This window comes from Myotis myotis, unplaced genomic scaffold (genome assembly GCF_014108235.1).
Source record: "Myotis myotis isolate mMyoMyo1 unplaced genomic scaffold, mMyoMyo1.p scaffold_m19_p_7, whole genome shotgun sequence".
Taxonomy (NCBI): domain Eukaryota; kingdom Metazoa; phylum Chordata; class Mammalia; order Chiroptera; family Vespertilionidae; genus Myotis; species Myotis myotis.
The window spans coordinates 35,817,070-35,830,105 of record NW_023416379.1 but is presented as its reverse complement, the minus strand read 5'-3'; the positions used below and the strand labels follow the sequence as shown (position 1 = coordinate 35,830,105).

The 13,036-nt window shown below is 39.1% G+C and overlaps 1 protein-coding gene and 1 pseudogene across 1 annotated transcript; one reads left to right on the top strand and one right to left on the bottom strand.

The window, feature by feature from the left end:
* The first annotated feature begins 927 nt into the window (after positions 1–927).
* On the top strand, positions 928–12,894 carry CCN6 (cellular communication network factor 6). Its single transcript, XM_036318297.1, has 5 exons — positions 928–978; positions 3,340–3,634; positions 7,192–7,434; positions 11,216–11,409; positions 12,613–12,894. The coding sequence occupies exons 1-5, from the start codon at positions 931–933 to the stop codon at positions 12,892–12,894; spliced, it is 1,062 nt and encodes a 353-aa protein (XP_036174190.1). The 5' UTR covers positions 928–930.
* On the bottom strand, positions 9,363–11,184 carry LOC118660113 (annotated as a pseudogene).
* Positions 12,895–13,036: the final 142 nt, after the last annotated feature.

The window sequence follows — 13,036 nt, the reverse complement described above, 5'->3', positions numbered from 1 at the left end:
CAGACACAGGAGGGGATGAGGTGGCCACACATCCCAAGGGGATGACAATAGGAGAAGGGGTACAAATCTGTAATAAGTTTTGTTTTTGTTTTTAAAAAATCCTAATTTGTTGAAATAATGATTGCCACTAGCATAATTGTTTTATCTTAGCCCCAAAAGAGTGGGGTTAACTTTACTCTCTGTCCTGGGACTGTGGCCACAGAAGGGGGCTTCTCTGGGGCAGGGACTGTAGGTGCCCCCCCCCCCCCCCCCCCCCCCCACACACGGTGTTCCTGTTCCAGCTACATTTTTCCCAATCATAATCCACCTGGTGTGAGAAATGTGCTGTGATAGAGGTAGTCCAGGGCACTGTGGGGGCAATAGAGGTAGTGGGGAGGGGGATCAGAAGCTGGAGGAGCCAGGGAAGGCCTGGGGAGACCTGTTGCTGATGTGAGGGGAGAACCTTGAGCAGGCTGCGGGTGGAGTGTGGGCATAGACCAGGCAGCACCCAGGCTTGAGAGCCGGTGGAAAATAAGGCAGCACGGGGAGGGCCTGGGGCAGAGCGAACCCAGACCCCAGAGGCTGAGGGTGAGGAAGGTGGATGCATCTAACCTCACCATTTGGCCACAGGCCGACTCTGATCTTTAGGGACAGGTAGATAGATAGAACCTTTACTCAAAGAAAAGTCACCTCCTGGCACGGGGAGGAAAGTGCCCACTCACCCTCATGACACCCCCCACGATGCTGCAGAGGTAAATATGAGAAGAGTCGCGTGAAAGGAAACAGGGCATTAAAACAGATCCCTGAAAGTGAAAGCAGAGCCTGAGAGTATGAGCACGAAGTCTGTGGCCTGGGAGGTGGAGGCGAGCGAGTTCTGCAGAGACAGAGGGGAGCTTTGTGCGCTGGCCCCAGGGCACCGGCCTCCTATCTCTGGCTGTGCGTCCTGGGAACATGCAGGGACTCCTCCTGGCCACCTTTCTCCTGGCAGCCCTGTCACAGGTAAGGTCTCTCTCCTTCCTTCTTCCCTTCAGGAGACTGCAGCAGTTTTTATTTTTTCAGTTTAAAAATCTGGAAAGAAGAAGATGGGGGAGGAAGAGAGGGTGAATTCCTTGTGGAACTACCTCTTGAGAAATAGGGAGCCATTTTCCTCTCCAAATAAAGTGCTGTTTCAGTTTAGTAGCTTCAGCAAAGAAGGGGAAAACATTTGTCCCTTTCAGGTAATGGCATTTAATCCAACTTTCAATATGTTTGAACAGCTTCACGACTTTAGTAATGTATATATTTTTATTGGAGTATAGCACACAGCGTGCCTCGGGGAAGCCGCAGCCCTACCTGGCGGGGGAATGAAGGGCGCTTCTTCTTGTGGGCTCCAGGCTGGGGCTCAACTTTCCGTAGTCGTGTGCAAAATGAGCAGAGAACCACTGGAAAATATGATTTTGACCACCTCAGTGAAGCCTGTTCTGGTTTGAAAGGAGCACTTTGGAAGAAACATTTATATTTTGAAAACATTCTATAACGTTGTCTTTTCCCAACCCATGTGTTTCTCACTTGTCATGAAAGGGATTCAGTCCATGGAGACTTTGGAATTTTTCAAGCAACAGACCAAAGGGAAGTTTAATTTAATACGACCGATTCATTGCCTTGGCATTTTTTAATAAGAATATTAAAACAGGGTGAATTACTTGTGGATTTATTTACATGGTGAATGTTTTTGCTTGCATAGAAGACAGAGCTTTGGATATCTGGGGATTTAGCAAAATATCTTAGATTTGACAATCTTAGATTCTACATAGAAGTGAGATTTTACAGTATTTGCCTTTCTGTGTGTGCCTTATTTCCTTAGATGATGTCCTTCAGGTCCATCCATGATGTTGCAAATGGCAGGATTTCCTTCTCTTCTAAGGCTGAATTACATTGCATTTTATGCAGATAGCACGTCTTCTGTATCTACTCATAAATGAATGGACATTTAGGTTGTTTCCATATCTTGGCTATTGTGAATAATGCTACAGTGAACATGGGAGTACAGAGTACAGCTATCTCTTTGAGATCCTGGTTTTAATATTTTGGATAAATACCCAGAGTGAAATTGCTAGATCACATGGTAGTTCTATTTTTAATTGTTTGAGGATCCTCCATATTGTTTTCCATAATGGCTGTACCAATTTACATTCCCACCAACAGTGTACCAGGGTTTTCTTTTCTCCACATACTCACCAACACCTATTTTATTTATTTATTTATTTATTTACTTACTTACTTACTTACTTACTTACTTACTTACTTTAGTAGTAGTCATCCTAACAGGTGTGAGATGATATCTTGGTGTGATTTTGATTTGCATTTCCCTGATAATTAGTGATGTTGAGCACATTTTCATGTATTGATGGCCATTTGTATGTCTTCTTTGTAGAAATGTCTATTCAAGTGTTTTGCCCATTTTTAATTGGTTTATTATTTTTGCCATTGAGTTGTATGAATTCTTGATATATTTTGGATATTAACCCCTTATAAGATATATAGTTTGCAATATTTTTTCCATATGTAGATTGCCCGTTCTTTCATTTGTTGATCATTTCCTTTGCTGTATATAGCTTTTTAGTTTGATGTAATCCCACTTATTTATTTTTGCCTTTTCTTAAAAAAAAAAAGAACAATTCTTCTGGGTGGAGAAGATAGAGGACAAAAGGGGAAGCAAGCAGAACCTTTACAAGACTATCATAATCAACTAAGTGAAAAATAATGGTGGCTTGGATCACTATGGTAGCAATGGGGTGGGTATATTTTGAAGATATAACCAACATGATATACTGATGGGATTGGAAGTAAAATGTGAGAGAAAAGTCAAGAATGACCTGCCTCTAAGATATTTTGGAAAAAATGAAATCGGCATTTGCTCAAACAGGGATGTGTAGGTAAAGTAGATTGGAAGGGGAAATAGGGAGCTTGCTTAGGTCATGTTAAACTTGCTATACCTACCAAACATCTAAGTGGAGATCTGTTTAGTAGGTAGTGTGAGTCTGAGTTCAGAAGAGAAGTCTGGGTGGGAGGTATAAGATATAGCAAGAGAAGATAGGTCTTAACCACAGGGATAGCAATGTTTAGAAATGAAGAGGATGAGAAGAAACCAGCAAAGGAGACTGAGAAGAAGCCATCAGAGAGAAAGGAGAAGCAAGAAAGTGGGGTGTTGGGAGCTGAGTGAAGAAAGTTTAAGCTGAGAGTGATTGTGTCAAATACTGCTAGTTATTATTATAACTCGGCACACTGTCTCCTACCAGTTTGAGGGAAATCTATTTCTATTAAACCTCTGAAATTAGTTTGAGAAATCATTTCTAACATCACCTTTATTATCAAATGAAGTTCTGCTGCAGGGCACAGGGCACCGGGCCATTAGATGTGACTCCTGAAAGAAGGCCTGGAGAAGCATCAGAAGTTCAGCATCGTAAACAGGTCTGTCACTGGCCCTGTAGATGTCCTCAGAAGCCCAGTTGCCCTCCTGGAGTGAGCTTGGTGAGGGATGGCTGTGGATGCTGTAAAATCTGTGCCAAGCAACCAGGGGACATCTGCAATGAAGCTGCCCTCTGCGATCCACACAAAGGACTGTACTGTGACTACTCAGCAGACAGGCCTAGGTACGAGACCGGAGTGTGTGCATGTAAGTGTCTTCTGGACCTGCTGGGAGAGGTTGAGTCTAGACAGGATATTTTTCCTGCAACTGTTAATTTGGAATAATTAGCGTAGTTTGGCTAACTATAAGGCGGCTTTAATTTTCAGACACTAAGGGGACTGGCTTTGTCATATTAGACACCATGTGAAATGAACAGATGTTTACACACGTTCAGAAACCTGTTATTTTAATTGCGTTTAAAGTGATCTCACAGTTCTTCTCAAAATAATTGCTTTTAATGATTAAAATATAAGAAATTGAGTCTGATCTCTTAAAGTGCCACAAAATAACAGCTTTTGTTAATATTGTCAAAAGCAATCTGAATTCAGCCTTTTCTGTAACTGAAAAGTAATCTTGCTAAAAATGTAAGGATGTATATCTAGTATTCAGACACACTGCTTTAATCTTAGCCTTTCCAACTAACCCTCAAGTTACTGTACTTTTTACTGAAGAGAGAGAGACACTTTCACCCCAAATCACAACCTGAGCCTCAGCTTTATGGGTCTTGGCTCTGGAGTCTGAATGAGACCATCTACACCTACAACATCTTGACAATAATTCAGGATGCAGACTTACTTAGGATTAAGGAATCGGATTTCTAAGGGAAGAGAAAAACCCATGTTATCCGGGCGGTTCAGTCACCCTATAGAAAAGCCCAAGAGGGAAGCAAATGACTCCTGGAAGTTCGGTCATGAGCATGTAATAAGAGTACATCGTTGGAGTCGGGGTGAATGTACAGACCCATGCAGGTCTGAAAGCCTGATACCCCTGTCGGCACTGTCTTATATTGGTTAAGATGTAGGCTCTGGGTTCAAATTCTAGGCTCTGGGTGACCTTGATCATGTTGTTGAACCTCTTTGTGCTTCAGTTACATCCTATGTACCTCCTATATCATAGACTTGCTAGGAAGATCAAATGAAAATAATGGCCATAAAACCCCAAACACCTGGCCCAATATCTGGTACACAGTAGACTCTAAAAAAATGTTAGTTATTATTCATGGAAACTTGACAGAGAAACCATGACCTATCAGTGCTGGGCAACAAACAGTGACCAGCAACTAGGGACACAACAGGGGGTTATAAAAGATACAGGCCCTTCCCTCACAGAGTCAAAGTATATTGTGTCAGACAGATCTTTACACAAATAATTTCAGATACTGTGATGATATTTTAACACAGCCTAGACCCAAGGTTGAAGGCGGGGTGACCTATAACTGGGCTCACGAACTATGGCTTCGTGGCCAAATCATGGCCCTCCCCTGATTTTACACAGAATGTTTTGTTGGAACTCAGCCACACCTACTCAGCTACGTATAGTCTATGGCTGCTTTACAATGGCAGGATCCAGTAGTGGTGGCAGAGGCTGAATGGTCTGTAAAGACTAAGATAGTTACGATTTGGCCCTTTACAGAAAATTTGCTGGTCGACGGTATGGATAAATATTTTTTAAACTTTTTGGTCCAAGGGCCCCTTGATTCTTAGAAATTAATGAGGACCCAAAGAACTTTTGTTTGAGTTATCTCTATTGGTATTTAATAGATGAGAAATTTAAAACCATTTGCTAATTTGTTTTAAAATAACAAAGGCTTTGTAAATTCATAGGAATAATATATGTTATGAAAAAATTTATTTTCTAAAACAAAGGAAAATAGAGTGAGAAGAATGGGATTGGTTTACATTTTTGCAAATCTAGTGTATAGCTTAACAGAAGATAGCTAGATTCTCCCATCTGTTTCTACTTTCAATCTATTGCTATATGATGTTTTAGTTGAAATATATGAAGGGAATCCAGCTTCACACAGATATATATTGGAAAGGGAAGGAATATTTTAATAGACTTTTCAGATAATTGTTAATATTCTTTTTTGATATTATATTAACACTTGAGAAGTGGTAGTTTCTTAAAAATTAGCTGCATCATGGAGTCTAAAACCGTATCATTGAATCACATCAGTGTCAAACTCTGTGACATTAAAATACATTGGTTTATCCAAAACCTACGTGGAATGGGTCCTTTACTCATGCATAATTGGTTATTTGGAAAATAGTTTGGAACAATGGGTTATGTAGAAGTTCCAAATGATACACGTAATTATATAATATTTTTAAAAATCACATTAATTAATCCTAATTCTGTCAGAAAAGTCTATATATTGAGTAGCTATGAAGTTCTCAGATGTGGGTACAAATTTTTCAACATTCTAATTTTTTGCTTAAAAGCTTGAATTCTATCATTGGCAATAAATACTGTCAGTTGTTTTGTTTGAAGTTACAGCCTTATTTTGTTGGTTTCCAAGAAAATGTCAGCCAAATACCCAGTCTGAATAAGCATGGCTTACCTGTGAGTCATTCCTTCAGGTGAAATTCCCACTAAAACACACGGGGAGTTTGGCCTACCGCTCAAACAGCAGTATGGGCGCTTTTCCTAAGATAACTGTTGTGCTTCGGTGCAATACCTACAGAGATGCTCTGTGTACACTTTCCATTTTGTCCCAAGGAATATTAAAAATATTTATTTGATGGTTAAGATTTAATAAAATTTTTACTTTTTACTGTGTCACTAAGGGCATTCTTTTTTTTTTTTTTAAATATATTTTATTGATTTTTTACAGAGAGGAAGGGAGAGAGATAGAGAGTTAGAAACATCAATGAGAGAGAAACATCGATCAGCTGCCTCCTGCACATCTCCCACTGGGGATATGCCCGCAACCCAGGTACATGCCCTTGACCGGAATCGAACCTGGGACTCTTCAGTCCTCAGGCCGACGCTCTATCCACTGAGCCAAACCGGTTTCGGCACTAAGGGCATTCTTAAGTAAAACTAGCTTTTTTGCTATAGTACATGTATATACAAGTGCACAGCAAGGAAAAATACAGTGATTAACCTGTACAGTTTGATTCATGCTATTTTAGATTCCAACAGCAGTTTTAGCCACCATTGCTTTTGCACCATCAGTGCAAATATCAACACAGTGAAAACAGTTTCTGACCTGCAGATTCTCTGAAAGGACCTCAGGCACTGCCCAGGAGTCAGTGGCCACACTTGGAAAACTGCTGACCCAGGGCAGGGATCCTGCTCAGAGGAAGTGAAAGTTTCCTCTAGTTCTCTTAAGACAAAAATCAGTTACCATGCAGTACTGTAGTTAAACAGATTATAATTTTTTCAGCCATTCACATCTTAACTTACTAAGAATATATCCTAGCCTATTGTTGGACAACTGGGGAAACCTCAGTCTCACCAGCCCCCAGCCCATCTCTCAAATTTACAATCTTTATCTCACTGCTGTACTCAAAGTGATTTTTTATTAACCGCACTCTAGACCAGGGCCTGTGCTTGGGTCTGAGTTCTGGAAGTGATCATTGAGGTTGCTAGCCTACAGTGTACTGCTAATGTCTCATTTTTCACCTTCTCCAGATGTTCTGTGAAGGAGGTTCCAGATGGGGCCTAAGAAATCGAGAATGGCACTTTCTCTGTGGCTTATAGGGGAGGGCTAGGCTATCAGTGATGGCTTCTTTGGCGATTCTGCTTTTTTCTCTTTTCAGATCTTGTGGCTGTGGGATGCGAGTTCAACAGGGTACATTATCATAATGGCCAAGTGTTTCAGCCCAACCCCCTGTTTAGCTGCCTCTGTGTGAGTGGGGCCATTGGATGTACCCCTTTGTTCATACCAAAGCTGGCTGACAGTCACTGCTCTGGGGCTAAAGGTGGAAAGAAGTCTGATCAACCAAACTGTGGCCTGGGACCATTACAACAGCAGCTCTCAACAACCTACAAAACAATGCCAGGTGCTCATAAGTAGAACTGGTTTCATGTCTGCTTCTTGTGGTTTACTTCATGGTCCTCCTATGCACCATAGGTGCTCCATAGGCACTTCCTGACTGGTGGTCAGTGTGAGATTTAGTTTGAGTGTGCCGTCTTAGTCTGTTTCAGGAAGGTATACAGTGGGGCCTTGACTTACGAGTTTAATTCGTTCTGAGACCGAGCTCGTTAAGGAGCTCCTTAACTCAAATTACTCTGTCAACTCAATGCAAAAAATCGGCCAAGAGACAGCTGGTATCTCAAAAAACTCGTTAGTCGGGACACTTGTAAGTCAAGGCTCCACTGTAGTCTAAGTATCTGAAAAGAAAACTTGGTAATGTTTTCATTTTTTTTCCAGTAAAATATTTGTTTTTAAGAACCCTACTAGGTCAGGAAAATTCTTACTCTGCTTATTCCCACTCAACCTCTTCTCGGGAGGATTGGCCAAATGTAGTTCATATGTACCCTGGAAAAATTTTTATTTGTATTGTTATACTATGGGCAAGAAGTGTGAACTATCCAGAATCAAAAATTTTCAAAAGTGACTTTTCTATATAATAAAAGCAGAAATGGAAAGCTACTGCTTAAAAATATTTGAGGACATGCATTGAATTTATAAATATTATTTCTAGAAATAGAAAACTGCTGATATAAACTTACCCTAGGTATTCTTAAGTAGGCTGCCCAGGTACGTATATAGTAGGAACATGTAATGAGATTCTTTGTTTCTCATCTTGAACACCTGGCCATTTAGTCAGTATGCTCATAAACTTTGTATTCTGGTCTGCTCTGAGTTAGCATCTTTGTCAGTGCCAGGGTGTTTTGGGGACAGGAATTTAAAAAATGCCAGCATATGAAGCACAGACAGAGAAGGACTTAAAAAGTGCAAAGCTGATGCTTTATTATTCACATCTGTGTTTTCATCCAGAAATCAATGCCTTTTTCTTGAAATTCAGAGCTTAGGGAATGAAAGGAGCCAAGGAAACGCAGAATACTTATGCTGAAAACTCCCAAGTTCACTTGTATCATGTGAAATGACTTTTAGAAATTTAAAAGCTATATGAAAAGACCATCTTCAGGGATTCCAATTATGCCCATTAAACTTGAAAATAATTTAACAGGTTGTAGTGAATTTGCGTTTACCATGCATAGTTATTCAGCTAACAGCATGCCACTACTAATGCTCTAAAAATATAAGCCAAATTATTCTTTTTTCCAGGATGTACAAGAACAGTTGGTTTTCTGCATTGAATCTGCATTCATTTATCTGAGTGAATCAGTATAAGTCCTTAGAATCTCTTTGGTGAGAGAGAACACCTTAGAGAAGCAGTTTGCCACAAATGGAGACTTTTGGATGTAGTTCAAGTTGGTCTCATTTGTAGCGTGAGGGTGGGTTCACTGGGTACCCGGTTGGAGGTTTCAGATGGTCATTCTTAGTGATTGGTGCTTTGATGCAACAGCAAAACAAAACCAAACCCTGAGAAAATGTCTCTGGTAATTGAGTGTTGGACCTAGATATGTTTCAAAGGAAGTATATATTCAATCTAATATCTCTCCTTTGCTTCACTGTGAAACTATACTTATGGGCCCAAACAGGAGTTTGGCTTTTAAAATTAAGCACAGTGACAAATACTCACTTTAAGATATATTTGTGATAGTAATTTATATGCACAGTTAATTCCAAATGGTTAGAATCTAGCTTGCTTGGTCAGTACGAAGCATGCAATGACATAATGCCCCCATGCTTTTCTTACTGCTCTCCAACACTAAACTATGACTTTAAAAATCTCTTCTTGCTTTTTAATGAGTGTCAAGCAAATTCCTGAACTGCAGTTCTTTGCTTAACTTTAAGTGGGGTTATTAGAAATACAACTATCTAACCTACCTTTATTTATTGCAGATGCGTGCCAGGCTTTTAATCTGCTTCCTGCATTGAGGTCTTTAAACTGTTGTCTACCTTCCAGGTATCTGCATATTTCTGCTTCTTCTCCCTCAGTTCTATGTGCAATTGCAAGATCCTATTGTAATAACACTGAAAACAGTATCAAAGTATCATTTTATTCAAAGATAGCACATACTTCAGCGACTGATATTCCCTATCAAGAAGGCATTTTTGGGGGTCTTTTTCAAGTTTTAAATTGACATTTTGAAGTAATGTAGCCAGAATTTTGCAGTGTTCAACTGCAAACTCACATCACAACAACCTTATTCCCAAAACATCCATTTTAGGATGCATATGAACCTTCAGGAAATGCTTTGAGACAATAAGCCAACCTGTAGTTTGCTTAAAATTAACCGAGGGCCAGACTCATTCATGAACAGAACAAGAAGCTCCCAATGGATTTACAAGGAGATTGAAGAATATTATGCCCTCTTTATATTTTCTTTATGGTCTCATTATTTACCCTCTTCCCCTCCTTTTGTTTCTCCTAAGGAGCAGGCAGTGGAGGGAGGGTCCATCTATCTACCCACACACCCACCCATCCATCAATCCATTCATTCTCCATGTCTTCCTATATGTGATTTGAAATGGCTAGGCAATAGAGAGAATACTATGGGCCTGATACTACAGGGAATGAATGAATAAATAGCTTACACATAGCATATGGGTATTTAGATTATTTCAGTATAATGTATTTTCTAAAAGACTAAAGTGGAGGGGAAAAATTCACTGGTTTTACTGATAGTCTAAGTCTCAAATATAACTTTTGTGTTTTAGATTTTAACATAGGAAATTTAACATTAAAAACCACATCATTCTAATAGATATCTTAAAATCCCTAATCCTACTAATGTCTATTGGAAATATCAAGCATGAAGCCAGAACCAGGGAAAAGGCAAGATATCTATCAGAACATAAGCTTTAGTACTCAGAAGATGGGCAGGAAGAAAGAAGCAAATGGGTGTATCTATTGTGTTTTTCAAAGATAAAGAATTTTATTCCTCCCAAGAAATTGGACTATAAGACTTTTTTATTTTTTGTATGATTATTTTTAATGTCCAGAGTTTATAATACAAGGACCAGAGCTTCCTCTCAGACTCAAGTTTATAAATCTCAATTGGCTTGTGAGGCTAGTAGGGATACTTCTTTTTGTCTAATTTGGTTGCTGGGAAGACTTCATTCAAATCCTCAACTGTCAGCTGGTCAAATGGAATTATGTCCTTCATCTTTTCCAGCTCTTTCTCGAATTGCTCAATCCTGGTCTTTGAGAGAGACAAACTCAGCACAACTTTTCACATCTTCTTTTTCTTCAGCATCCACCAGGGCGCTGTACTTATCCTCTGGCACAGGAACCTTCAGGGCATTAAACTTGTCAACATCATCTACTAAGCCGGCCTTTGCTACGTTGGCCTTGTAGTAAGCCCAGTCGATTGCAGGTGGTTTCTCAGGGAGAGTAGCCGACCTGGAGGTGAGGGTCTCATTCCAGGATTTCAGGGTGTTAGCAATGGTTTTCTGGTTTCCCCAAAAGCTACCCAGTCAATGGTTTTTAGAGCAAGTTTTCGCCCAGCCGTCTTGAAATCCTTCACCAACCCCAGCGGCCCACAGTCCACAGAGCAAGTAATGGAAGTGTGGACTGTAAGACTTGATTCAAAAGTAATTTGGGGTGTGGGGAATGATGATTAGACCATAAACTTATGTTATTGAGTTATTTTATATAAAAATAAAGGTTCAGATCTATTAACTATTACTAGCTTAAAATGACTAAAATTATATAACTACATGAGTACATAAACATGCATACACATGCACTTTCTCCTTTATTTTAGCTTATAGGACTCTCCCACTTATTTGGAAAAGAAAATGTCTTATTCAAGCTACAAAGTGGACCCCTTGCTCCAGAACATGTGGGATGGGAATTTCTAACAGGGTAACCAATGAAAATAACAAGTGCCAACTGAGAACAGAGAAAAGACTGTGCTATATTCAGCCTTGTGACAGTAATATACTAAAGACAGTACAGGTAAAGTTTAATTAGACTTAACTTCATTATAATTTAATATTAAAAGAGTATGTGTGCATGTATGTGAGTTTTGAAGGGATGGATGGTGTTTGGTTCTCATAAAAATAAAATCATTTTAGTATGACTATTAAAAGTCAAACTGTCTCAGTGGAAAGCAGATATTACTCTAACTGCACTTTGTGGGGGAAATTTTATATCAAGCAAAGGTAACATTAATCTGTTAGAAACTCTTACAGCCTAATAGTGTGGGTCATGGTCAGCATGAACTACTGCGGTACCTCACCACATATGTTCTTTTTTTAAGAGTAGACTATTTTTAGATTCTAACTTCTTTTTGTAATATTAATTTTATCAAAGCAATGGATAAAAGATTTTGGTTGTTAATTATGAAAACAGGTATTATTGACATCAGAGAAGTTCTGTTCTTAGTTATATATTATCAACATGGAGGGGGAACCATACCATTTCCAAAATGCTCTGTGTTTAGATAGTAGACTTGCAAGATGATGATAAAATACTCTAAGATTGTTTGGTATAACTAGAGTTGGTCCTACTTCTAGAATTATACAGGATGACCATTTTTAGAAATGCACAACACCCTTCTCATCCCCAAGTTATTCCCATTAGAAATTAACAACTTGGCCAGGGCCCTGGTTAGGGCACATGCAGAAGGCAACCAAACAATGTTTCTCTCATATCGATATTTATCTTTCCCTCCCTCTTCCACCCTCTCTAAAAATCAATAGAAAAATATCCTCCAGTGAGGATAAAAAAAAAGTTAACTCAATTTTAAAGAGATTAAGGTATTTATTCACCTATTCATCCTCTGAAAACTGTCTGAGCTGTGTAAGGGAATTTGTTAATTTGTAGGTAAATAAACATTTAATAAGACATGGCTCTTGATAGTAAACAAAATAAATTTTCATTAATTCTGGAACTAGGTAAAAAAGATAGCAAAAATCATTGGGAAGTGGGTCCTATAACACGATGGAGCAAGAACAGGGAGACAGACTGACTTCTGTTGAGAGGGGTTTTAAATGCAGAAAAGAGAGTGCTGAAAGTTACTAAATAGCAACTATTAATGTCCTGGAAATAATTTGTATCTGTGTGTTTATGTTATAAAATGTTCTATGTAGAATCACTTCTCTAAACTATTATAATCAAATTTTAAAAATGACTTCTTAATGTTATGTATATTTTTAGATCCCCAAAGGAAAAACGTGCCAACCTACTTTCCAACTCTTCAAAGCTGAAAAATTTGTCCTCTCTGGATGTTCAAGCACCCAGAGTTATAAACCCACTTTCTGTGGACTATGCATGGATAAGAGATGCTGTGTGCCTAATAAGTCTAAGATGATTACCATTCAATTTGATTGCCCAAATGAAGGGTCATTTAAATGGAAGATGCTGTGGGTCACATCTTGTGTATGTCAGAGAAACTGCAGAGATTCGGGAGATATATTTTCTGAGCTCAAGATTCTCTAAAGCCAAACACATGGGGGAAATCTCAAGGTTAGTCAATCATGTCATTACATCAAAACGTTAGAATGGTTTTAAAAAGGTGGCAAAACGACCTTATTGGTTTAAAATAGTAAGAATGCCTATTCTCATTTGACTGTATTTAAGG